The sequence below is a fragment of the Balaenoptera physalus genome (genome assembly GCF_965194825.1).
Source record: "Balaenoptera physalus genome assembly, chromosome: 2".
In the NCBI taxonomy this organism is placed as follows: domain Eukaryota; kingdom Metazoa; phylum Chordata; class Mammalia; order Artiodactyla; family Balaenopteridae; genus Balaenoptera; species Balaenoptera physalus.
Window position 1 is genome coordinate 113,967,140 of NC_138883.1, and position 27,591 is coordinate 113,994,730.

Genomic DNA, 27,591 nt, shown 5'->3' on the forward strand with positions numbered 1-27,591 from the left:
TCCTGTATGTAAGATCATGTCATCTGCAAATAGAGATAGTTTTGCTTCTTCCTTTTAATCTAGATGCTTTTTATTTCTTTTTCTTGTCCAGTTGACCTAGCTAGAATCTCCACTACAATGCTGGATAGAAGTGGTGAGAGCAGACATCCTGATCATAGGGGAAAAGCATTCCATTAAGTATGTTAGCTGTGAGTTTCTTGTAGATGGCCTTTGTTGGTTCAAAGAAGTTCTATTACTATTTTGTTGAGTATTCTCTTATCATGAAAGGGTATTGGATCTTGTGACATACTCTTTCTGTGTCTGTTGACATGAATATGTCATTTTTGTTTTTCTGTTCTCTTCTTGGTTAATCTTGTCAGTTTGTCTTTTTTTAAAAAAAAATTTGAAAAGAAGATGATTTGGGCTTCGTGGAGCCTCTCTATTATGTATTTTATATCTCTAATGTCTTTTTGTTATTTTTATTATTTTCTTTCTACTTTGGGTTTATTTTGCTGTTACTGCTCTAACTTCTTAAGTTAATCACTCTACCATTGTAATGTAAGCAATTAAATATATATATATTTCTCTCTAAGTATTGCTTTAACTGCAGTCCACATATGCAGTTCTAATTAATTTCTAACTTCCATTTTGATTTTTTATGCAACTTAACGATTGCTCAAGGTATCCATAATTGAAATGTGTTAAAATCTTTCCTAATGGTGTCAGATTTGTGAATTACCCCTTGTAGGTAAGTCAATTTTTACTTTATATACTTTGAGCCTGTGTTTTTTAGGTCCATCCAAGTTTGTAATTGTATCTTTCCGGTGAAGTAAAGTTCTTATTATTTCTAAAAAGTGATTCTCTTTATATCTAGTAATGCTTTTTGTCTTAGCATCTGTCTGATAGTTGTACAGTGACTCCAGTTTTGTTGTTTTTGTTATGTCTGGTTTATTTCTTTCCTTACTTTGACTTGTAATCTCTCCCAGTCCGTATATTTTAGTTGTGTCTCATGTAAATGGCACATAGTTGGATTTCATCTAGATTGACAGTATTTGTCATTTAAAGGGACGGTTTAGTCTGTTTATATTTATAATGAGTATTGAAATATTTGCATTTATTTTGATCGTCTTATGTGCTTTCTATCTGTCCTGTTTTCTCTGTTGCCCTTCCCTTCCTGCGCTCTTTGAATTGAGTTTTACATTCTTCTTTTCTTTTTCCTTTTGAACATGCTGTTTTCCCCTGCCCTTGTTTTATAATTAATAGGCTAGAAATATTCTCTGAATTTATCAGCTTAATGGTTACTCCAGCTATCTTTACATGAATAACTGTAGGAAGCAGGAAGGGCTAGGCTATGCTGAGTTTAAACATTATCCCAGATAGCTCAGTGACTTAACAGAGCAAAGATTTATTTCACCCTCACATTACATAGCTAAGTGGTCAGTGAGGAACTGTGAAGGGCCCAGGCAGATGGAAGGTCTGCCACCTCATAGCTGCTCCATCTGGAACATGTGGCCTTCTAGGTCGCCACAGAAGGGGAAGAGAGAGAGGTGTCTTAGGTTGGGTTTCCCAGAAACAGGCTCTGAGACAAAGATATACATGCAGGGGGCTTCCCTGGTGGCGCAGTGGTTGGGAGTCTGCCTGCCAATGCAGGGGACACGGGTTCGAGCCCTGGTCTGGGAGGATCCCACGTGCCGCGGAGCAACTAGGCCCGAGAGCCACAATTACTGAGCCTGCGCGTCTGGAGCCTGTGCTCTGCAACAAGAGAGGCCGCGATAGTGAGAGGCCCGTGCACCGCGATGAAGAGTGGCCCCCACTTGCCACAACTGGAGAAAGCCCATGCACAGAAACAAAGACCCAACACAGCCATAAATAAATAAATAAATAAATAAACCCAAAGTTTAAAAAAAAAAAAAAGAATTACCTCTTTAAAAAAAAAAAAAAAAGATATACATGCAGGAAGTTCATGAGGGAGTGTTCTCAGGATCACCTGTAAGGAAGTGGGGGAAGCAGGCTTGGGTAGAAGGAGACGTTGCATCAGAGGCCTCAGCTGACCACCCAGGGAGCTCTGGAGTGGGGTTGACCCTTCAGAGTTGTCCCCAATGAGAAAAGAAGGCCAGGACTTTGTATCCATCCTTAGTGGGTACATGCTGCCCCTGGACAGTGAGTATAATGTGGGCAAGGTAGCAGCCTTTGGCCACAAGTGATTCCCAGAGAGGGATAGTGGCTCAGTTCTGAAAAGGGGAAGAGTTGCCTCCCCAGTCCATCAGGACGTCTCCTACAAGAAGACATCGTTCTTCAGCTGCCCTGGCCTGGAATTAACTTTAACCAGAAATAGTCAACATGGCCCCAACCTAACGACAAGACAGTATGAGAAATGTAAGAAAGCACATGTGATATTTGGTGAGCACCAACTGTCTCTACCATGCCTCGCTTAACTTCTTGGATCTGAGGACTGGTGACTTGCAACAGTTCTAGACGTATACCAGTTATCTCTTCAAACATCACATCAGAACCATTATATTTTCTCCTTCTAGAGAACATATCTGTTATGTCTCTTGTTTGCTTTTTTCACATCTTCTGTCTCTTTTTTTTTTTTTAATTTATTTATTTTTTATTTTTGGCTGTGTTGGGTCTTCGTTTCTGTGCGAGGGCTTTCTCTAGCTGGGGCAAGCGGGGGCCACTCTTCATCGCGGTGCGCGGGCCTCTCACTATTGCGGCCTCTCTTGTTGCGGAGCACAGGCTCCAGACGCACAGGCTCAGTAATTGTGGCTCACGGGCCTAGTTGCTCCGCGGCATGTGGGATCTTCCCAGACCAGGGCTCGAACCCGTGTCCCCTGCACTGGCAGGCAGATTCTCAACCACTGCGCCACCAGGGAAGCCCTTGTTATGCTCTTGTTTGCTTTTTCACATCTTCTGTCTCTTAATCTCTCTGGACCGCATCCTGGATACTTTCTTTGGATCTACTTTCAGTTGACTAATTTCCTCATCAGCTTGGTCTGCTATTTATCCTTTCAGTGACTTTTTATTTCAATTATTATTTTTTTTAATTTCTATAAGTTATATTAGGTTCTTTTCAAATCTGCTTGCTTATTGTTCATATTTTTAAGCTCTTTCTTTAAACATATTGGACATAGTCATTTTATATTTCAGTATCTGTTCTTTGATCTCTCTTTCTGCTATCTCCTATTTTTTGCTGTTTCTCATTCATGGCATTTTGTTTCCAGGTGTGTGCATGCTTGTTTTAACGTAGAAATCCTTCGGAGAGGATTTGCATTTGTTTTGTTGCTTACCTGAGGGAACTACAAAACTTTGACCTCTATCTATTTGTAACCACTTTAAATTTTCCACTTGAGAGTTCTTGGACCGCAATGGTAGTATGGATTTGGACCACAAACCCCTATGAAGATGAACTGATGGTTCTGAACTCTTGAGAGAGATTTTTTTTTCAGAGAGACAACTTTTGTAATTGTATTGTTCTGTCTGGTAGGATTTATTTTACATTCACTTATCTTTTTTTTTTTTTAATTAATTTATTTTATTTATTTATTTTTGGCTGCATTGGGTCTTCGTTGCGGTGAGTGGGCTTCTCACTGTGGTGGCTCCTCTTGTTGCAGAGCATGGGCTCTAGGCATGTGGGCTTCAGTAGTTGTGTCATGTGGGCTCAGTAGTTGTGGCTTGCTGGCTCTAGAGCACAGGCTCAGTAATTGTGGTGCATGGGCTTAGTTGCTCCGCGGCATGTGGGATCTTCCCGGACCAGGGATCGAACCCGTGTCCCCTGCATTGGCAGGCGGATTCTCAACCACTGCGCCACCAGGGAAGCCCAACATTCACTTATCTTGAAAGTCCTAGCTTTATTGATGAGGTCTCCTATTAGATTCCCTGCCTTTGATGAGCCTTGGATTTCATCTCTCATTTGCAAAGGCTGGCAGCAGAAACTCTGATGGTGAAAGCAGCATACCTCACAGGGTTCCTAGTTTCCCTTTGTTTGAGGGTTTTGTGACTTCCTTGCTTTTGTGCCATCTTGCTGATAGATTTATCCAGCGTAGCATGCAGGCTTCATCCAGCATTTTAATTGTTTTCGTTGGAAGGATCCTTCATGACATCTAATCGACCATCATTCTGCCAGAACCAGATGTTCCCCAGCTATTCTTCCAGGTCCTTCCTGCATCACATGGGTCCAGTGATCCCTTCCTTCTGAAAACTTGTATAACATCTAGTATATCCATGAACTGTTTGTAGCAATCCTTGGTTCCACTAGGCTGGATGCAGTGAAGCATCCTGGGCTTTTCAATCTAACAAACTAGGAGTTGCATTTTGGTTCTGCTATTTCTTATGAAATAGCAGATGAAGTTCCATCTCACTGAGCTTCAGTTTCCTTATCTGTAAAATGGGCTTGACAATCCCTACCTTTCAGTGCTCTCACGATGAGCAAATAAAATCGGGTCTGCCCCTGCCATGTGCTGGATCTGAATCAGGAGAACAAATAGAGGCCATAGACCATATGCCTAAATATGTAAAAGTCACAAATGAAGCTCATAGTTATATAAATTCTACCTTGACAAATATTCCTTCATAATGACAAAAAACAGTATGTAAAGCTCTGATTTTTGTATAGCTAACGCCAGCAAAATGTCAAAGACAACTAAACTTTATTATTGCACATGTCTGGATATAATGTTGATGGATTAGTGATGTTTCGATGGGCATAACATACATAACATAATTCATAAATTTACACGTTTAGTCTATAAAATTTATTTTTCTTGCCTTCATTTCAGCAAAATTTTGAGATGTTGTAATCAACATTATCACATAATTTGTGTTCTGTTAAGAGTGATGCCAAAATAGACCATTATTCTTGAATCACTGTAGTTCTTAGATTTTTTTTTTTATTTTAATTAATTTCATTTGGGAGAAACTTCTGTTGAGTTTTTATTCAATTCTGCTGAGGCAGAGCAACTGGAATTATCAAAAAATATTCTTAAAGCCACATTTAGAATCAGGAATGAGTATAAATTTTACATACCAAGTTCAAACATTATAATGAGGTTTCATATGATAGTTAGAATTAAGAAAGAAAATTATTAAATATTTTAATTTCATATGGATCACCATCTTTTATGTTGCTGTTTTCACTTCCTTAAAACAATATCTAGATCCATATAATACTACTTGATTTTTCTTTTTCCAAGAAAAAAATACAAAGAAAACAAAATAGCATCTTGCTCAGTCAAAATTATACCTCAGTCTGCAATGGCCGGAAAAATAATTTCTGTGGGTATCAACTTCAGGATTGTTTGTATGTAAATCTTCTCTTTCATGGTCCACAGACATTTTTGTTTCCTTATTTGAATTTTATTTTATTGGAATATCATTTTTGTTGCATATTTCATGTGTGGCTCCTTTAGTTTAGAAAAGTCCCAGAGATATTTAAAATAATAAATATGCACTTTTAATCCCTTTAAAAGTGAAATAGCCAAACTAGATTCTTTTTTTTTTTTTGTAGGCTTTTGCTAACAACATCCCATAACATATATCTGTGGATAGCTCAGGTTCAAACCTAATGTCATTTCCCACCAAAGATGGGATTTGCTCTGTATTTGAGGACCTTCTGTTGTTTCGCTGATTTCTTTCAGTCATCTTGCATCTTGCCTAAATTTTACCTAAGTGTTTAATATTCCCATTGCAAGAATAAGAGTAGTTTGTGGTCAAATTTGATATGTGTTTCAGGAAGATATCCCATATTGGGGAAGATTCTGAGGATGTCATATATAATCTTTGAATTGTTCCAAAGGAAGGCATCAATTCTCCTAGTAAGAAATTGAAACCATGTTCTGCCATCTCCAGCTCTAAGAATGCTTTTGGATTTTTGGACAAATCCTGACCTTGTATTAGTTTTCTGTTGTTGCCATAACAAATTACCACAAATCTGATGGCTTAAAAAAGAAGATAAATTGATTATCTTACAGTTCTGTAGGTTAGAAATCTCACATGGGTCTCACTAGGCTAAAATCAAAGTGTCGATGGAGGCTCTCTGGGGAGAACCTGTTGCCTTTTCCAGCTTCTGGCGGCCACATACAGTCCTTGGCTCCTGGCCCACTCCCTCCATCAGCAGAGCCAGCAATGTTGCATCTCTCGACCCTTCTTCATAGTCACATCCCCTTCTACGGCTCCCTTCCACTTTTAAAGGTTTTTAAAAAAAATTTATTTATTTTATTTATTTATTTTTGGCTGCGTTGGGTCTTCGTTGCTGTGCGCGGGCTTTCTCTAGTTGCGGTGCACGGGCTTCTTATTGTGGTGGCTTCTCTTGTTGCAGAGCACGGGCTCTAGGCGTGCCGGCTTCAGTAGTTGTGGCTAGCGGGCTCTAGAGCGCAGGTTTAGTAGTTGTGGCGCACAGGCTTAGTTGCTCCACGGCATGTGGGATCTTCCCGGACCAGGGCTCGAACCCGTGTCCCCTGCCCTGGCAGATGGATTCTTACCACTGTGCCACGAGGGAAGTCCTCTCCCTTCCACTTTTAAGAACACTCGTGATTACATTAGGCCTACCTGGATAATCAAGATAATCTCCCTATTTTAAGGTTAGCTGATTAGCAACTTTAATACCATCTGTGACCTTAATTCCCCTTTGCTGTGTAACCTAACATATTTACAGGTTCTGGCGATTAGGACATGGACATCCTTGAGAGGCAATTATTTTGCCTACCACAGACTCTCAAATCATGTTATCACAAGCTTGCCCATGGCAGATTTTTAAATCAATGCCTAAATTTTAAGATTATTTTTCTAGTTCTTAAATCAAAGACTGTATTAATATAATAAAGTAAAACTGATGGAATGCTCCATTGTTTCAACTTCGTCACTTTCTTCTGCAGATCAACACTCTGTATAATGCTCGTCATTCAGTGGGACTTCTCACCCTGGTACACCTACCTGTACTGAGTAACATTTACTTTTTAAAAACATCCTATGTGTCTTTGTTTTTTTCACTTTATTGCTCATTAAAGTACTAATATCCTTCAGATCCTCCATCCTAGATACAGTGGTCATTTGTTTCACTACTTTGTATCCATCTTACATGTTCGGCCAAAAGAAGTTTACCCTCATCTTGTATAAATATTGTCTTGCATGTATGGAAAGCATCCTTATGCTTGACTGAATATTAGACGCTTATTTTTTAAAGAACATCACCCCAGTGTTCTAAATTGACCTTTATCTGTAATTGCTTAATACCAACAATGGTTGGCTATTAATTCAGCCGATTTACAGTTCTAGTAATTGCATGTGGGTTGTGTACCAGTGATGTTTTATGTGTTTTAGATTGAGAACCTAAGTGTTCTCTTTTACCAGGACCAAGCATGGTCCGTCCTGCATGAGACAGTGGCTTGGTGTCCGACCCAGTGTCAGGCACGTGGCAGATACTCTCTAAATGACGGGTTATACTTGACACAGCAATTTGTGGCCCGCTCTCTTCCTCCCCATTCTATCCATGCCTCTGCCTACCAACACCTCACCAGACTCCTTGCTGGTCTCTCACTGTCCCCTCCCTTGCTTTTCATGCCTGTGTCTTTGGGTTCATCTTAACATACCTAAAGGGCACCTCCTCTTCTGTGATGAGCTACAGATTCTGGACAGGGAGGTAACAGCACGATGCTGAGGCAGGAGCCTGGGCTGGGAAGCCGGAGATAGCTGCAGAATCAGCATGTGCTGGGAGTGTGTTGGAAATGCAGAGTCACCCCAGCCCCACCGAACTGCAGTAAGCTCCCTAGGTGATCTGCAGACACCTGCAGAAGAAAGTCGGGGAGGCGCTGTCTTAGAGACTTTGTCCCCCAGCCTCACCACTTGTACTTTGTATTAGCTCGAGCTGCCGTAAAAAGTACCATAGACGGGGTGGCTTAAACAACAGAAATATATTTTCTCACAGTTCTGGAGGCTGCAAGTCCAAGATCAAGGTGCCAGCAGGGTTGGTTTCTTCTGAGGCTTCTCCTCAGCTTGCAGAGGGCCACCTTCTTGCTGTGTCCTCACATGGTCATCCCTCTGTGCACGCACGCCCCTGGTGTCTCCCTCTGTGTCCAAATTTCCTTTTCTCGTGAGGGACACCAGTTAGATTAGATTAACTGTCTTGTTTTGACTGAATCACCTCTTTAAAGACTATCTCCAAGTACAGTTATATTCAGAAGTGCTGGAGGTTAGGGCTTCAACATATGAATTTTGTGGGAGATGCAATTCAGAACAATGACACCACTTTAAAGAAGAGGCAACTAAGGTTCAGAGAAGTGTGTGACGGTCCACAATCACACTTCAGGCTGAGAGGTGAGAGCTTCATCTCCGACAAGCCCTCTGGAGTGGCAGGGAGGATAGTGTGAGACCAAGACATGGAATCTGATGTCTCAGCTTTGCTCCCACTCCTTCTGTGATCTTTGATAAATGCCTTAACATCCACAGACCTTAGTTTCCTTTTCTGTGAAATGGGGACAGTAAAAGGCTGTCCCTCACGAGGCCATGAGGATTCAATGAGATCTAGATGGGAAATGCAGATTACCACACCGAGGCCGGTGGCCTGCTGACCCCGCTCTGACAGCCTCTGTGCTTTGCCTGCCATCGAAATCCTCTCTTATTTACTGCTAGCCAGAATGCCCGATTATTTTCCCCAGGTGATTTGCAGTTTAATAGCTGGAAAAACCAAGGGTTTAAAATGGTCGCAGTGGAATTTCAGGCATCAGCTGGCAGGGGCACAGGGCTGTTCTTGGAAGCCGAGTTCGTGACAGGCAGTAAGAGGAAAACCCGCTGACGTGCCCTTCCACCTGGCTGCCTGGGGGTTTGCGCTCCTAAATTATAGGCTGCGCGCAATTTGATTTCATTTCATTCTAAATTGCCTGGCCTGCAACCTGGGAGGCAAGGTGGAGTCAAATCAATTCTGCTGTGCAAATATGCCAGCGCCTGCTAACTTTGGGCCGCTTACAAATGAGGCCCAGCTATGGAGTATTAAGGCAATGACCACAGTTTGCCTTTGGGGGTCAAACTAGGCACAAACACAAAATTGTTTTCAAGTGTTTTGCTGTTCAGATTTATGTAGCATGCATTCTGTAAGGATCTACTCTATGCAAAGTGCTTTGCTAAGGCTGGAGCCGGACAAGGGAGAGAACGCATCTCCCTTCCTGTGCTTGGAGGGGCTCAGAGCAGGAGTGGACATAGCAATGCCGCCTCATGAACGGGGGGTCAAGGTGGAGAGGCAGGAGGCAGAATCACTCTTCTGGGACAGAGGGGCTCCCTTTCTTTTATCCGTCCTTTATCCGTATTTTTCTGGAGGGGCTGCTTAAAATCCTGCCCCCATGTCTGGCGTCAGGATAGCCGGTCAGAGGGAAGCAGTTCTTTTAATCTGCGCCCAACCCTGGCCTTGGTGGTAAGGTATTCTCCCCAGGTCTGGGGCCAGATTCTTCAGTGTGGTCAAGTTGTCCAGTTTGTGGACTTCCCAGCCCCTCTGTTCCCCTCTGGCTTTTGACTCTATCAGCATCCTCTCTTGCCTCTCAGAATGCAGGGTCCAAAGAGCGAAGGACAGTAGTCATATCCTGAGTCACCGTGGACGAAATGTGGGAGACTCCCCCCTGCTCTGGGTCCCGTCCATCCACCGTCCAGCTGTGGCCGTCACTGCATCTGAGCTGTCCTGCAGCCCCGCCCTGCTTCCTCCCTGTGTGTCACCCTCACATGCCCAGGGCTCCGTAGGCCCCTTGTCGTAAGATCTCCTGCTACACGGGATCTGCTGAACTTATTCACATGAAGCAGTGAATAATTAATAACAATTGCTCCTTTCTGGAGTCCTTGCATTTTAACAAGAGGCCAATGTTTTAATAAAAAAAAAAGAGGGCTTCCCTGGTAGTGCAGTGGTTGAGAATCTGCCTGCCAACGCAGGGGACACGGGTTCGAGCCCTGGTCCAGGAAGATCCCATATACTGCAGAGCAGTTAAGCCCGTGCACCACAACTGCTGAGCCTGCGCTCTAGAGCCCGCGAGCCACGACTACTGAGTCTGCACGCCTAGAGCCTGTGCTCCGCAACAAGAGAAGCCACCGCAATGAGAAGCCTGCGCACTGCAACAAAGAGTGGTCCCCGCTCACTGCAACTAGAGAAAGCCCCTGCGCAGCAGCAAAGACCCAACACAGCCAAAAATAAAATAAATAAATTTATTAAAAAAAAATTTTTTTTTAAGGAAGAAAACAAGAAACATAACAGGTAGAATGATAGACCTATAGTTTCTGCTGGAGGGCCTTACGCGTGCCTGCCAAGCACGCGCCATCCTCCTCGCGTGACTCAAAGGCTGAAGGCCATCAGCCCGTTTGCCGCCTGGTCAGCAACCCTGGTGGGTGGGCAGCTGCAAGCGGAGATGCCTGCTGCCCATTAGAGAAGCTTGTCCACTGGAAACCGGGGATGTCAGCAGAAATGCACAGTGAATCAAAAACTGGAACAAATCGCTTTAATTAGCTAAAACCCAAACCTAATTCAAACAGTATTTCTTCACTGGACCATGAACCAACTTCATTCTCCCCCTCCCCCTAGTTGACTAGTTTCACCCAGAATTGAACCAAGATGGGAATGTCCTCACCGTCTGGTGAGCAAACGCCCCCCATTTCATAGGTGAGGACACGGAGCCCTGAGAGTTGTGGCCTAGCTCAAGGTCATAGGGCACCTAATGGGCCCAGATTTGACTCTTTACTCTGATATCCCCTTACTAATTTCTCCACTGTTCATGAGACCTGTTGACTCAGAACCTCAAGAGATAGTCCAAGTTATGCCATACATTGTGTATTCTTTTTTAAAATTTGTTTTTAATTTTTGGCTGCGTTTGGTCTTTGTTGCTGCGCACGGGCTTTCTCTAGTTGTGTTGAGCAGGGGCTACTCTTCCTTGTGGTGCGCAGGCTTCTCATTGCGGTGGCTTGTCTTTGTTGTGGAGCACAGGCTCTAGGCGTGTAGGCTTCAGTAGTTGTGGCTTGCGGGCTCAGTAGTCGTGGCTCACGGGCTCTAGAGCACAGGCTCAGTAGTTGTGGCGCATGGGCTTAGTTGCTCTGTGGCATGTGGGGTCTTCCCAGACCAGGGCTCGAACCCGTGTCCCCTGCATTGGCAGGCAGATTCTTAACCACTGTGCCACCAGGGAAGTCCCTACATTGTCTATTCTTGTGGTTTTTGTTTTGTTTTTGATAATTTATTTATTATTTTTTAAACCCTTTTTAAAAATTGAAGTATAGTTAATTTACAATGTGTTAGTTTCAGATGTACAGCAAAGTGATGCAGTTATTATTACATATATTCTTTTTCAGATTCTTTTCCATTATAGGTCATTACAAATATTGTGTATTTTTGAATCAAGATCCTCTCTTAAACTAAGAAGTTGGTAACCCAAATGGGAAATGAGTGGCTAGGTAGGAATTCTCCCAGCCTTCCATTCCTCCCACAGCCCTAGAAAATCAGAGGGAAACCTTTAAAATTGATTGTGATTCAATTTACATTACGATTACTAATATTGTCATTGTCATTATTTGCCTCAATTAATCTACTCATTTTTACTTACCTCTCTCAAAGGTTATAACAACATTCGGCTAAGTCAGTGGTTCTTAACTGGGGGAGATTTTGCCCCCAGGGACATTGGCAATATCGGGAGACATTTTTGGTTGTCACATTACTGCTAAACAATGCCTAGGACAGCTCCCCCCCAGCACAAAGAATTGTCTGGCCTCAAATGTCAACAGGGTCAAGATTGAGAAACACTGATCTGATCAACACAAAAGGGGGTAAAAATCTCCCGCAAATCCTGCTAGTTCAACAAAACTCTTTCCTTTTCCGTATTTCTCCCAGTCTCCACCCCACTACGTGTGCGTAAAATTTCTATAGTTCTAATCATCATGGCAGGAATACAGTTGACATTCCACTTTTTTTCACTTAATATCGCATCCTGAGCTTTTGTCCCTCATGCCTCATTGTCTCCATAATTACCATTTTTAATGGATGTGATGCAGTCCTCCAAGCAGGTTGACACCCCCTATTTTACCTGACCAATCCAAGTTTCTCATCCGGGGTGGTTACTGAGAGCCTTGCCAGGTGGGCTGCGTGGGGTGGGGAGCTTGCGTGGGCCCTGCTGTGACCAGCCTTCTCCTCTACCTGCAGCGCAGGCTGATGCCATCATAGTTTTCATTATCAACAGGCCTTTATGAAGCGCCTTGGTGAATATATCCTGGCCCCGGCGGGCTGGGATCTTCCGCAGAGATCATCCCACCAGCCCCTGACATCCAGGGCTTGTTGGCTCGAACAGGCAGCATATATGTCAACCAACCACGAAGGCATCCGAAGACTGGGTTGTAGGCCCCAGGCAGAGGGTGCAAAAGCAGATTCTTAGGCAATATTCATGACAGGAGTAAGTGCATCTGGCATGCAAAGACAGGCTGGATTCCCAAAGGGAGTCAGGGCCTTGAATCCTCTCCTCCAGCTGACTGCGGGCTTCTGGAAGGACATGGGAGTTTAGAAGAGATGGGAGGGAGGCAGGAGCAGCTTGACAGGTCAAGGACTCGGGGTCAAGTGTTCCAGGCTACAGTGGGAGAAAGCTAGAGACTACCGGAGATGTTCCTCCTGAGACCTTCCCGCCACCCTCTCGTCTCACCTCGGCGCCCCTTTCTCTTCCTCCTGCAGGTGTTCCACGAGCAGGGCATCCTCTTCGGCTACCGACATCCACAGAGTTCCGCCACGGCCTGTCTCCTCAGCCTTTTCCAAATGACTAATGAGACCCTCAACATCTGGACGCACTTGCTGCCCTTCTGGTACCTCCCAGCCCCCTTGACCAGCCGCTCATTCATAGCCTGGGAACTGGGGCTTCTTTAAACACAGCTGGGGTGGAGAGAGCTGAGATTCCGTGATGGGATTTGGGGGGCTACCCCGTGGTGCTGGGAGGCGTGGCGGTCTGCTGCTGGGGTGAGCTCTAGGACCCAGATTGTAGTAGGATTCGAGGGGCTCCTGGCAGCTCCCCGGTCTTTCCCTGCTTCCCTGCTTCAGGGCCTGATTTGAGAGGATTGTCTTATTCAGTCTTGGAGGCTTTCTGGGTCTTCTGGAAGCCCTGGCTAAAATCCCCTAGCTTGAGCAAGTCACTTAACCTCTCTGGGCTTCGCATTTTCCCATATGCAAAGCAGGATAGTCTGCGCCCTTCCTGGGGTTGCCCTGAGGATTAGGGGATGAGGCATTGGAAAAGGCATCGGGCACAGAGCTGTGGGTGCCTGGAACCACAGCAGCTGTGAGGCATTTGGTCAGGCAGCACTTTAATGGAGCCAGCCAGGAGAACACTCCGGCACGTGCACACGCACAAATGGGGATTGCCAGGAAGGTGAGATGGGACCTGGCTGAGAAAGGTGGGGACCGAAGACCAGCTTCACATACCTGTGCATAGCGAGTGAATGGTGGAGATGGGGTCCTAGTATATGAGAGCTGGAAGGACCATGGGGATCATGTGGGCCACCAGCCGACTCAGACCACCACTGGCTGACACAGATGCGGCCCAGAGAAAAGAGTGACTTGCTTATATCCCCTGGAAAGTTCTGGCACAGGTTGGTCTCTGGACTCCCCCTCCCAATCATATTGAGAAGCCAAGAGAGTAGGAAGGACCCCAGGGTGTGCTGCAGGCAGAGAGGGGCCCGAGGACGGCAGCCTGCCTGGCCAGCAGTCAGAGACAGACCCAGGGCAAAATGCAGGGGAAGGCTGCTTGGTGCCAGAAACGTCGCCAGTGGAGAAGAGGGAGAGCTCAGGCTTGGGGTGGGATAGGACCACCTGTAAAGAAGCCCTAGGGCCTGCAGACTGGTCCGGGTGGCAGCAAGATCTGCTCACGGAGGCTGTTCGTTGTTTTAAATTTAAGTAAACTTAAGTAAAAAGTCTAAATGATAATAAATTATAACATTGCAGAAGGGAGTAGAGTCGGAGTCTTCCCCCGGCCCCTCTTCGTCCTCTCTGGAGCTGCCGGGGTGACCTGCTGCTTGTGCATCCTCCCAGAACGCTTTTCTAGAGACTCGAGCATCTGTGACATGTGTGTACACCCAGCACCTGGTTCTTTCCTCCCTTGCTTTTCCCTCAGAGATCTCTGTCTGACCCTCACAGAAGCCTCTCTGGCTTTTGAACAGCTGCGCGGTGTTCCATTTTCTGGATGAACCACAGGTGACTCAGGCTATTTTGAAGTTTGTGCCACTACAAAGTGCCAGCCTGACCATCCCTGTTTGTGGGGCTTGAGTTGCTGTGCGCAGATCCCGTTGTAGCTGTTTTACAGCTGAGACATGCTGGCGGGGGTGCCCCACTGGGCATGACGCCCCTGTACTGCCAGGCCCTGAGAGCGTAACACACAGCAGCAAGGAGGGCTTGGGAGAGCCGGAGAAAGATGCCCCAGGGAAGTGGGACTCGGCAGTAATCTCGAGATGATAAAAGGGTACGTTTTGAAAAATAGCAGATAGCTTAAGCTTGATTTCTGCTGGGACAGGAGGGAAAAGATCACAAATGTAGCCAGAGAATTTAGCGATGCTCTTGGGGTTCCTGCGTGAAAAGCTTTTAGTCCCTTCCCTGGGAGAGTTTGTGGGCAAAGGGCCTGGCTCTCTAGTGGCGGTTTGTGGAAGCGGGCAGCTCTACAAGCAAGAACCCCACGCATGGGTTATAGGTTAGGCAGATCTGACACAGAACTGTGCAGTGTCTCCATGTAGAGAAGAGTCTGGAGGCCTAGGCTTAGCCGAGACTCAGCCGTGGGACCAGGCCCCTCAGAAAAGAGATGGTGATATTAGTGGAGAAATAGCATGGAAGAGGGGGGAGAAAATCATCCTGTTGTCTTCCAGACTTTCCAGACCCCACAGAGGAGATTGCTTCTCTTTGAGGTGCCCTCCTGCAAGGGGAACTTGGACCAACCACAGGGATGATGACAAGGCCAAATTTGGATCCCATGAGGAATGGATGAATGCACTGAGGTTTTTTAATGTGACGCTCAGAGAGGCGTGAGGGATTATGAAGACAGCCTTGAGATATTTGATGGGTTTGTTTTCTGTGGTGCTGATGGGGAGAACTAGGGCTGATCCAATGGAGAGAGATTCCAGGGAGACAGATGGAGGCTCAGTGAAACTTTGCAGCACTCAGAGCTGCCTCAAGAGATGGTGAGCTCCCCATCCCTGGAAGCGTGCAAGCTGAAGCTGGAGAGTCACCTGGGCAAGCTGCTGTAAAAGGGATCTGTCACCACATGCAGGGGGAGGGGACTGGACCATTGCCCATCCTGCATATTTCCAACCAAAAAGGACCCCACTCACCCTTCCTCGCTCATGGCATGTCACCAAAGTGAGACCATGTAGGAGCCGGTCATCCCAGGGAAATGGAAGGCAGACGACAGTCGGTTGAGGACGGTAAGAGGAGCCGCTGTCTCGGAGGTTGAGGGTGTCCCCCTGTGTTCCAGGTTCTTCACGTGGAGGTTTGTGGGCACCCTGCGTGGGACGGACGTCCTGAATGACAGCTACGCCTGGCCCCTTCTCGTGTACATGGGCGCCAGCTGTGTGTACCCCCTCGCATCCAGCTGTGCACACACCTTCAGCTCCATGTCCAGGAACGCCCGGCACATCTGCTACTTCCTGGACTATGGCGCCGTCAACTTCTTCAGCCTGGGTACGTCAGGCCCTGCTCTTGTCTCCTCTTCCCTGTGACTGAACCACCTGCATCTTCCCCTGGGAGCTGGGGTCACCGTGAGGCTCTGGTGGGCTTCCGGAAGAGTCACCGCAATGCCAGTGCCCCTGCCCGGGTGCCTGATGAGTGTTTTATAAGAAACTTATCCAAAGGCGTGCTGGCAAATATTTAACAACTGGCTCTCTGTGGACCAAAGTCCTGGTCTGTGGCTTTGGCAGGTTTGCTGTGGTGTAAATACTCCTGCCACGGCCGGCTTCAGGCTGCCAACGTCACTGAACACAGGGCTGGGGAGAGATGCGTGGTAGGTCCCCATTACGTAGCCATTCCTCTGTACAGATACAGCGGGTGCATTGACTGAACAGTTGTTGCTCTTGTTAATATGATGCATGTCACTGTAAGTTCATGTCATTCAATTTTTAATGATGGCTGTGTTTAACAGTTGGCTTGCGAGTTCTCTGACACTAACAATCTGCTGTCACAGGCCAGGGGGAGCCAACTCCACACATCAGTGCTGGTCTCTGTCGTGCCCCGCAGAGAAGGGGGCGCTCACAGACCCCATCGGTCTGGAGGCTTGTAGGGGTTAGAGCTGCAGGGATAGAGTGAGGGGGGGTGGGGGGTTGACACCCCCTCCTCCTGTCTCCTCTCCTCTCCCCCAGTTGCGGGCATCCGTCTGTCCCCTTGCATCCCAGCTCTGGCCGCTTCCTCCCTCCTGATCCTGCTCCAGGTGTGAAAGCAAAGTCACCATCTTCCCTTTGCCCAAGAGGGTGTGTGAGGACCTACCTCCATCCTATTCTCCCACCCCTCTCCCTCTCTCTTCACTAGTAACACACACGTACATACACATACACAAACCCATATACATAGACAACTCTGGTTGCCGAGGCCCCAGCCTCATCCTGACTCTCAGGATCCACGCAGGCCCCGTGGGCTGTCTCTCCAGCCTTTGATGCAGGGGCACCCCCGTGCTCCTCAAACCTCCCCCGCTTCCTCTGGCCCCTGTTGCATCACTCCCTCCTAGTTTTCTTCCCACGCATTCATATGCTCATCCTGCTTCGCCAGTTCCCCTTCCTCCGTCCCCCCATAGGTGCGCAAGCTGGGAGTCCATTCTTGGGCCTCTGTTCTTCCGTGGTCAGGCTCCCTGGGAGATCTCCTCTGCACCCACACCATCCCCCAACACCTCTGGGGGACACTCCCAAACCCCATCTCTAGTAAACTGCTCACCCAAGCTCCACACCACATCCAGCCCTGGGACCGAGACCGTCTACATCCTCCCCGCCCCTGCCCTTGCATCTACTCCCCTTCGAGTCAGAAATCTGTGAATAATCAAGTTCTCCCTGCCTCTCACTCCCCACCCATCCCACTTCACCATCCTGTCTAATCGGTTGGCAAACTCGGTTGAGTTTCTCCTACATACTTTTCAGATCGGCCGTGCCCCCATTGGCTTGGCTCAGTCCCTCACACCTCTCCCCTGGGCTTCACCCAGCTGCCGTGCGGGGTTTCTTCAAGGCCTCTGACCATGGCACCCCTCCCACTTCAACTTTTCCAGGTTCCCAGTTACCTGGGATGAAGTCCAAACTCCTTAACCCGGCAGCTTCCATCACCCTCGATCACCTGCCCCAGACTCATTTATGATAAGAGCAAGCATTTTGGAGGCATAACGGCAGGCTCCATGCCAAGCACCCGACCCACATCCCACATCACCAAGGGGTGGCATAACGCGGGGCTTAGCGGCCTAACTGCACCACCCCCTAATACTTATATGCTCTTAGGCAAGATACAGTTGGCATAGTATCTTCCTCATAGGAGTGTTATAAAGATTAAATGGGTTTTGTAAGTGAAGCGTGTCGGACAGTGCCTGGCACTTAGTAAGCAACAGAAGGTAGAGATTACCACGGTTACCTAGTTAACCCTGACAGCAGGCCCCTGAGGTGGGGACCATCATTATACCCACGCTATAGGTGAGAACACTAAAGGTAAGTTACCCAGGTCACGCAGCTTGTGAATGGCAGAGCCGGGGCCTGGGAGCCTCAGGGCCCCTGCCTGTGGCTTCCTCCAAGTCCCCGGGCCTGGATCCACCTCCACGGAGCTCTGTCTGATTCCTTCATTTCTGCCCCTCACTGGGAACAACTGCCTGAGGACAGCCATGCGTCTTTCACATCTGGTTTTCCAGTCCGTAGCCCAGAGCCTGACATGGGGGTGTTCAGTAAACCTGGAAGGAAGGTCTAGTCAGTCGAGAGAGCCTGTGGGATCCACCTGGGACTCCCTTGTCTGCAGCCATCTCTCCTCCTCCCCGACCCCGTGGAAACCCTCAATCCCTGGAGGGTGGCGTTTGCTCAGCTTCCTGCCCGATGTCCAGCTGTTCCCCTCCCTCTTGGACCTCCCGCGCACTTTCACTAGGCTTTGACCATCTTAATCCCCTGCTCAGAAACCTTCGGTGGGCCCCCTATTGCCTGAAAGGTTCACTTTCCTTAGTCTGGCATCCAAAGGTGTCTCCTGCTCCCTGGAAAGCCATCCCTGCCCTCAGGCACCTGTAAGAATCCCCTATCTTCCAAGGATGCTTCCAAGGTCAGCCGCTTGACTGCATGCCTGCCCATCCTGAACGCCCACCTCACCCTGGAACCCGCCTGGAGGCACTCACCGATTTCCCTTTCCACTGCGGTTTTTGGCAGGGACTGAGCCTCCTTCGCTCTTGTATCCCCCATGGAGCTTGGCCCCAGTCAGTACACACAGAGCAGATGCGTCCTGGTCCACGTGGGAGCTTCCCCGTGGTGTCAGGCCTGAGGCAAGAATCTGTCCCCCTGGAGGCAGTTCCAGCTGAAATCTCACAGGTAGCCTGCAGGAGTGGGGAGCACTGTACCAGGAGTAGTGATTCTTGGCCCCTTCTGCCTGAATGACCCTGGGCATATCCCTGGGCTTCACTAGATTTCACCAGTCTCATGGGATCAAAGGCAGAGTTTGAACTTGCATGGCCTGAGGTTGAGTTCAGCCTTGAACTAGCATTCCAGGGTTCTTTGTTTTTGGATAACAGGTATCCTTAGGCCTGATCTTAGGCTCTGGGCTGACAGGCCTGCAGCTGCCTCTCCCAAAAGGGACCTCGGCAGGTGAGGGTGCCTGGAGAGGCCATCTGGTCCAGGCTCCTGGACACATCTGTCCCCTTTGAAAAGGACAGTGATCTCCTCTGTTCTTTCAAACAAAAGCTGCAGCAGACAGGTCTCTAGAAGGTCCTTCAGTAACCCTTCTCTCACAAACTCCAAAACCTAAAACAAAACAAAATGCTGAGGCTAGCATCTCACGCCCAGCCTCTCAGCTGGCCAGTCCCCCAGCCCGCTGATGTGACACACCTGGCCTCAGCAAGGGCCCTCCCTCATCCCCCCCCCCTCCCCTGCAGCCTTGATTGTTCCACAAGGGACACCCATATCATCAGGCAGGTGAGATGTGTGCACACTCAGAGCAAAGCGGAGCACACTGGGGTGTCATCGTGGACCATAGTTAAAAGCAGGGACTGTTGCTGAACTGCCTGCGTTTGAAGCTTGGCTTTGCTGCTTTCTAGCTGTGTGTCCCTGGGAGGGTTACTAAACCTCTCTGTGCCTCCATTTCCTCCTCTGTAAAATGAGGATAAGTGCAGGATTGATGTCAGAGGGTGGTTGTAAAGTTTATGTGAGTTAATGCATGTCAAGCCCTTGGAGCAGTGCTGGGCTCACAGAACATTCTCATGCTGGGGGGGGCGGTGATGGGTGATGGCATAAGCAAGGGTGCAGCGGCAGGACTGCTCGTGGTCTGTGGGGATGACGGGGGGCTCAGCCAGATGCGGGGGTGGGGGGGTTGGTCTTCCCAAGGAGCCCAGACAGTGCTGAGTCCTGGCTTATTGCCCAAGGCTGGTTTTTCTTCCCAGGCTCGGCCATCGCCTACTCTGCCTATGTGTTCCCGGACGCGCTGGTGAACACCGTCTTCCACGACTACTACGTGGCCCTGGCTGTGCTGAACACCAGCATTAGCACCGGCCTCTCCTGCTATTCCAGGTACCCGGCTGCTCTGTCTCAGATGGGATGGGGTGCGGGGCGGCGCGGAGCACACAGCTTCCTGGACTGTTGGAAGGGACAGTGGAAAAGACACTCGGGAGCCTGGGACTCAGTTCCAGATGGACTTCCAGTGGCCGGGCAGGACCAGCTTCACAGGCACACGCCTGTGCAGGCACTCAGGGCCCTGTGATCAAGAGGGCTCCCCACTTGGTTTAATTCTCTGCTGTTGTTGTTTCGAAACACTTAATGAGGTTTGAACAAGGGGTCCCCCTACTTTCCTTCTGCTCTGGGCTCTACAAGTTATGTAGCTTGTCCTGTGGCTGAACAAGTCACTTACCCTCCTTGAACCTCAGTTTGCTTATCTATAAAATGGGGTCAAGGGAGTTCCCTGGCGGTCCAGTGGTTAGGACTTGGTGTTTTCACTGCTGTGGCCCAGGTTCAATCCCTGGTTGGGGAACTAAGATCCTGCAAGCTGCGTGGTGTGGCCAAAAAAAAAAAAAAAAAAAAAGTGGAGTCAACACAGCTACTTTGTGAGACGGATGTAAGGATTACAGGTAATGTATCCAGAACACCTAACACTAGCCTGGCCCATAGGAGGTGCCCCATAAATGGGCCATCTGCTAATAGGGACAGAGGGGGCCGGCCTCCTGATAGAGGCACACCTTGGAGATACTGCAGGTTCGGTTCCAGACAACCGCAATAAAGCCAACATCACAATAAGGCAAGTCACACAAACTTTTTGGTTTCCCAGTGCATATAAAAGTTATATTTACACTGTAGTCTATTAAGTGTGCAATAGCATTATGTCTAAAGAAACAATGTACACACCTTTATTAAAAAATACTTTATTGCTGAAAATGCTATCATCTGACAACACAGGGTTGCCATAAACCTTCAATTTGCAAAAACCACAATAAGGCAAAGTGCAATAAAACAAGATATGCCTATCTGTGTGGTGGGTGATGGATGATATTCAAATGTCCAACACATCCCCAGGGGAAGACCGGTGGCCATGAGTCATGCCCAGCTAACTGGCTCTTATTCCTTCCATTTTTTTCCTTCCACTCAAAGAAGCTCATTGGAGTATGAGTACAAGAGGCATTTTTTAGGATAACTACTCCAGTTTATTCAGCTCTTGGTAAAAATGAACTACCCGAAATTACTTGGGAAACCTCTGGAATGGTGGTGTTGGGGTAACATCCCTGTGTAGATGGTGCTGGGAGCTGGGGGCCTTTCATGGTGGGTTAGGAAGAGCGCCAAGGAAGGCTGGCGGTCACCCCTGGCCATCTGTCCCCCTACCCGCGACTCCACTAAGCCAGTTTGAGTCTTCCGAATAGACTGCTGCTGGCCTCATAGAATTCTTATTCCTGGCAGCCGCCAACTCTTCCCTCCCCAGGAGAAAACAGGGAGGGAGAGGTATGCTTCTGCAACTTCCCCGCAATGATTCTGGCTCCAGCTTTCTTTGGGTGACACTTTGGTTTTGTGGGATCCAGAGGTAGGCAAGTTCCCCAAACTTGACAGGTTGGTTTTCTTTAAAAATCAAAGGATAGAGCCTTAAACAGCATCGGGAATGCTTGCCCCAACTTGCCTTCCACTCACCTGTCCTGAGGCAGGTGGTGGGAAGCACGGAGCTGCTTGCCATGGGGGTGAGTCTCATTTCCAGGCTCAGTCTCTAGACTGGGCTTTGTGTTGCTTCGTCCCTGGGGTGGGAGTCGGGGGTAAACTCCCCCTTCCCTCTTCCTGGAAGTCAGAGCGCCCCTCCAGCTGTGAGGAGATAGGGTCTGCCCAGAGGGTAGAAAACTGAATCAGACATCATGGGGTTATTATTTCCTTCTCCCCCAGTTCCTCAAGGGCTCTGGCGATTAAAAGCTCTTTCTGAAGCGCAACCTCTGTGCCAGGCCAGAGCTGTGAGGGCTGCCACGGATGGGGGGAGAGGAGGAGATCGGGTCCCTGCCTTGGGTGAGACAAGGCGTAACATACATAGAAAAGTAACACTGATGCTAAAAACAGCCCAAGAGAGATGAAGCGTGGCCCGGAGGCACAGTGCCTGGATGCGAGGGCTCACCGACAGGCCTGGGCCAAAGACACAGCTGGATCAGGTGCTTGGACAAGCCACTGTCCTGCCTGGTTAGCTCCTGCGGGGCCGTGTGGCTCTGCTGTTGCGAACTTAGGATCAGAGGGAGGCGAGCACTGCGGGCTGGTGGGGCAGGTGGGCTTCACGGGTGGAAGAAATAGTCCCGCCATTCATGATCCAGGACTGCTTTCCCATGAACTCCCAATGCAAATTTTTGGAACTTTTTTTTTTTTTTTTTAATCTTCCTGAATCACCTATAAGCCATGAGGGTATATTGTTTTCTTCTAGCCAGGAGTCCTCCCTGATTGTTCAGGTACAATGAATGGGTCTTTTTTTCCTTTTTTTGTTTCTTTTTAATTTATTATTTTTGGCTGTGTTGGATCTTCGTTGCTGCGCACGGGCTTTCTCTAGTTGTGGCGAGGGGGGGCTACTCTTTGTTGCGGTGCGCAGGCTTCTCATTGCGGTGGCTTCTCTTGTTGCGGAGCTCGGGCTCTAGGCGCACGGGCTTCAGTAGTTGTGGCTCGTGGGTTCAGTAGCTGCAGCTTGCGGGCCCTAGAGCGCGTGGGCTTGAGTAGTTGTGGTGTGCAGGCTCAGTAGTTGTGGCTCGCGGGCTCTAGAGTGCAGGCTCAGTAGTTGTGGCGCACGGGCTTAGTTGCTCCGCGGCATGTGGGATCTCCCTGGAGCAGGGCTCGAACCTGTGTCCCCTGCATTGGCAGGCGGATTCTTAACCACTGCGCCACCAGGGAAGTCCCTGAATGGGTCTTTTGGATGTGACATGCCTGGCACCTTTAGACAAACTTGTTTGGCAGGGCAGGTTGGCCAGGAATCTCTTGAATGTCCATTTGGGGCTTCTCCCTTGTCAATGAAATGGATTATTTCTGTTTATGGGGCATATCTGTGGCTGTTTCATCCATCCATCTATCCATCCATCTACCTACCTATCCATCTTCCCACCCATCCATCCATCTACCCAGCCATCTTATCCATCCACCCATCCACTTATTCAGTTTATCCACCCATCCACCCATCCATCCATCCATCCATCCATCCATCCATCCATCCATCTATCCACCCACCCATTCATGCATCGATCTACCCACCCAACCACCCATCCTTCCATCAATGCATCCAACCAACCACTCAACATTCCTTAAATGCCTGCCATGCTCTGAGTGTCATGTTAAGATCTGGGAATACAGGGGTGAGTGAGGCTCAGCCCTTGTCCTCAGAGAGTGCCCCATGCAGTATGAGAAGCAGACTGCAGACCCTCAAAAAGTCCAGATGGAGTCATCATTTCCTTTAAAGGCCAGAGGAAAAGGCTTTCAGTGTGTAGCATTACAGGATATAACATAAGCAAATAATAATAATACAAAATGACACTTGCTTGGATTCCCAGGTTTCTGCGAAGTGGCCTTAGGAATGAGTATTGAGGAAGGTTGAACACTTTAGCTGGAGAGGAGGGAAGGGCCTTTTGGACAGAGCCAACAGCCTGGACAAGGGTGAGGGCCCGGAGAGGATGGGATGGCATTGGGAGGCAACAAGGAGCTTCAGAGTTGCTAGAGCCTGTGGGGCTGGAAGCGGGGAGAGAAGCTAGAGGGGGGCTAGAGAGAGGCGGGGGAAATGGAAGCACCTCGTGTGTCCTACAGAGGACTGGCCCTGTACTCGTGAAGGACAGTAAACTTCCTAGGAAGACAATTCTGTGGACTCAGCTCCCGTGCCCTGTGGGGCTTAAGTGGGGGCTTGGGGGACAGAAAGGGAGAGAGGGGCAAACGCCACATGCTCAGAGTCAAGGATAGAGTGGGCTGTCCCCCCGTGGGCCCGTCCGGCCTCCTTTGCATCTTGTCCGCTCTCCTTTCTGTGTGTCGGTGGATCCCTGCTCTTACAAGGCCCGTCCCCTTTGTTTTCATTCTCTGTCTTTGTCTTCAGTGTCTGAGGAGTGAGGAAGGGGACTCGTGTGTGGGGAGAGGCTCTGGCCCTGATTAACTTCAGGAGAAGCAGGTGGAGGAGGGCGAGGGCCGTCTGGGGTCCCGATTTCACAGACTTGCTGTGCGGCCTCTGGCCAATCACGACCTTTAAACAGGGGCATCTAAGAAGATGTCCCTTGGGTTCCTTCTGGTTTGGGCATTCTATGATATCCGCTTCAGCGCCTTTTCCAAGATTTCTCTCCTTGCCTTCTTCCCTACCCACCAAGCCCACGTCTGCCTCCCCCCTCCCGCTCCATCAGTCCGTGGTATGGCCAGGAGTGGCCGAGAACCACCTCCTTCCCTGAGTGGCAGACCGTGGAGCTCAGGAGTCGTGCTTTAGTTATCCACATGCTTCCCAGAGTAGCGTGGTCCTAGTGGCGTTCATTCCCTTACGATACATGTCCGTTAGGAGACGTGGGCTCCCCAACCGGTCTTTCGATCCTTATTATCATGGAATTCAGTTCAAAGGAACACGTTCCAGAAAACTGCTTTCTTGTTCTGCAGTATTTGAGGGGGGGAAATGACTGAACGCGTGACCTCTCTGTGGCTCTCGGAGCCAGGTGAGGGTGACAGAGACCCTGCCTGCTCATACCCGCCGACCACCCGAAAGCCCAGGAAGGCACCACCACTCTCTCAGGAATGTCAGTTACACAGTGTTTGCTGTTCACCATGGGTCACCGTACACACTTTTCCGCTCATCCATTCAAAGCATCCAACCGTTGGTTTTTTGACACATACTTGCTCAGTGAAATGCCTTGTGGTCGGTGCTGTGAGGGAGAGATGAATTTTCATCCTTGGTGGATAGTGAGCTGTGCTGTGAGAGCCTTGCCGTGGCAGTGCTGTCGTGGCAGCTCAGAGAGGCATGGGGCAGGCCTGGAAGGGGGTTTGGAGATCAAGGCTGGAGACAGGAGGCTTAGCAGACAGTGGTTCTCAGACACATCTGGAGGTCAGAGGGCTCAGTCAGATGACAGAGTGCTGCTAGGGCCAGGGGCCAGCACGTGGAAATGTCCACATTCCTGCTATGTCACCCACACAACAACCAAACTACCATAACATCCGCCCCCATCACACATACAGACACACCTCTGCAACAGGATGATGTTTCCAAAGGCCCGTTTGTTTCAAGCACTAGTTCCAGAATTCACCTGCAAATCTTTCCAGCTTTGGTTGCAACAAGAATTTATCAGGTTTCAGAATAGACTGGTATTGTATCAACCCTCTCTTGCTGGAGGCTTCTCCCAAAATCCAGTGTTTCCTGCTCTCCTGGTTCTAGGCAGAGGAGGCCTGGCTCCCTGACTCCCAGCTCTGGGGTGCAGGGATTGCCTTACCAGGCAAGGCTTTGGAGACTTTGGGGTGTGGGGTGCTTTGGAGGACGCTGTGGCTCCCTCCCGTCCCTCTCGGAATCTCTGGCCGTGGCGACACCCTGTGGCCTGATTTGGAATTGCACCTTGGTAGTGGGAGGCCCCCTCCCGTCTCTGTGGCTGCTGGCCCTTCTGCCTCTTACTCTTTGTTGCTGTCTCTCTTCTGTTCTGCTTTTTCTCCTTTTTCCCCCTGTAGACTCGGCTTTGCAGCTGGAGAGGCTGGTTCGTTTGCCCTTGGGAAAGTACTTTATCAGGCTGGGCGAAATGTCTCAAGTCGCAGGAAATCCATGGTTTGGGGGATGGCCCTCGCCAGCCAGAGCCAGCCTTCTTCCTGTGTAAGTGGCCGCAGAAAGAGCGTGCTTTAATAGCGAGTCTCTTTGCACCCAGAGGTGATAGGCGGTGGCAGTGCAGGGGGAGGGAGGGAGTGGGCTTGCCGTGGTTGGACAGGGTCTGCCAGTGTGGACTGAGAAGGCCATCGAGATGGGCCCTGGTTCCTGGGGCAGCGGGAATGTGTTCCGATTGCCTCCTGGGGGGCAGAGGGGTGTCTGTCAGGTAAGGACAAAGGCTGGCTAGTGGTCAGATGCCCGCTCTGCCTGCCCGAGGGGAGAGGGTGGGAAGCCAGCCAGATGGCCCTGCCTGTAAATCCTAGCTTTGCCTCTTATTAGCTCCTGTGATTTTAGGCAAATCACCCAGAACTCATCTGGTCCCTCCTGTTCCTATTTTCTGGTACGACGTAGCTACAGGATGGGGAGGGCGAGAGGATGGCTCCTACAACACACATTATTTTTAAAAGCTGCCATTTCCTGAGTGTTACTCTGTGCCGTGCACAGCTGTAAGTTCTTTGCGAGCATCATTTTCTCAAACCCTTGCAACAATCCCTTGCAGGGATTCTGTTGTTGTCCCTATGTTACACATGAGGGTTTTGGGGCACACAAGGGTCACATCACCTGGTGGATGACATGGTCACAAAGGGCAGGGACAGGATCAGACTCAGGGTGTCTGCCAGATCGTGGCCCTGTGCAGCCTCACCAATCCCGGGGGTTTGTGGTTCCTTCCAAGGCTGGGGTTCTGTCCTGGCGGACGATGAATTGAGGTCCCTTATTTCTCCTCCTCCTTCTCGAACTTCTCTTCCATCTCTGCCCAGTGTCCACAGGGTCAGGAAAGAAGGAGGGACATGCCCATGGTCTGGAGCAAAGTTGGAGCTGATCTCTGGAGGTTGTGGGGCTTCTCGGGGTCCCCGGTGGCTGCCTCTTACCCAGAACAGGGATCCCCAGGCTGGGCTGCCCTGAGAGCTGGACAGCACACAAGCAGCCTGGCGATGTCACGTCCTCAGACACGACGCTGAGCTGGACGCTGGGGACGGAGAGCTGAGCAGACCCAGCTCTGCCCTCGAGGGGAGTTCCCCGACCACTCAGGAGGCAGATGTGGGCGTCTCTGCCATTTTCCACGCCAAAGGATGTGGGCACAGTGGGGCTTGTAGTCAGGTGACTGCACTGGCTTGTAGGGGACCTGAATAACCTGGAGAGGGAGGTGGGCCCGAGCTGCAGGGGCAGCAGACTATGTTTGGTGGAGAAGGGGCAGGCCAGTGGGCTGGGACGGGGTATCTGGGGAGCAGAGGTGAGGAGCAGTGGTGGGACATAGACTCCATCCCCGCTGGAGAGTGTGATGAGGGGCAGAACTGTCCAGGGGGGTCTGGGATGGCCCCAGCTCCTCCCTCATCTTACGGGCTGCACCAGAACAGCTACCCCACGAGCCTCGGCGCCCGGGCTCTGCACACCACCCTTGGGGGTCCTCTGGCCTCGCAGCCCTGTGGGCACCAAGGGAGGATCCATCCCCCACAGTACGCTGTGCTGCTGAAGCGGGTACCTGCCCTGCCTCCATGCCCAGCCTGCGCGTGTGAGCTCTCCCTCGCCCGAGCCCCAGTTCAGGGCTGTGGTTTCATGTGGAGCCTCTCCTTACCCCTCCCCTCCCAGTATCCAGCCTGCCATCTGTGCTGCCCGGCTCCCCACCCCCTCAGCTACTGCCCCCTCCTCAGGCTGGGCCCAAGCCAGCTGAGGCCCCATCGTGTTCCATCCAGGAGGAGCTGCCTGTCTTTGCGACAGTCAGCACCACTCGTTTTAATGCTGGCTTCATCTGTCTTTGAACTGGAGGCAGGTGGGGGTGATGATGAACGAGAGAAGGAAGGACCATGCTTACTCAGTTTCCCCAGCCCAGGATCCCTGTGTGTGGTATTAAATATTCCAGAAATCTCTTAAGTAATTAAGCACCTAATTGCACCCAGGGCTTGTGCAGGGTAATCAGCTGGCGCCTCTGACTAATTAAGCATCTCAACCTTCTCAGAGGTGCTCGCCCCAGGAGCCTGTGCCATTGGGCCCACCCGCTCCGCACATGTCTCCCTGTCCTGGTGGTTACTGGACTTCTAGAAGGCTCTTTGGCAGCTAGATAACTTGGCCCTTGAAGGGCTTCTGCTCAGTGCCTCCTTCCTGACTTTGTCTGGATGCCATTGCTTCTCAGGATGCTGGGAGAT

The 27,591-nt window shown here is 49.5% G+C and overlaps 1 protein-coding gene across 9 annotated transcripts in view; it reads left to right on the forward strand.

The window, feature by feature from the left end:
* Positions 1 to 27,591, forward strand: part of PAQR5 (progestin and adipoQ receptor family member 5) — an 86,752-nt gene that overhangs the window by 49,750 nt on the left and 9,411 nt on the right. For 6 of the 9 annotated variants that reach the window (XM_082446951.1, XM_082446953.1, XM_082446952.1 and 3 more), the window contains 3 exons: positions 12,650 to 12,777; positions 15,423 to 15,628; positions 19,539 to 19,665. In XM_082446951.1, coding sequence (XP_082303077.1) covers positions 12,650 to 12,777; positions 15,423 to 15,628; positions 19,539 to 19,665 — 461 coding nt within the window. Of the gene's footprint in view, positions 1 to 12,649; positions 12,778 to 13,906; positions 14,028 to 15,422; positions 15,629 to 19,538; positions 19,666 to 27,591 lie in introns of all 9 variants that reach the window. The other 3 variants (XM_082446957.1, XM_082446956.1, XM_082446958.1) reach the window with 1 other exon arrangement.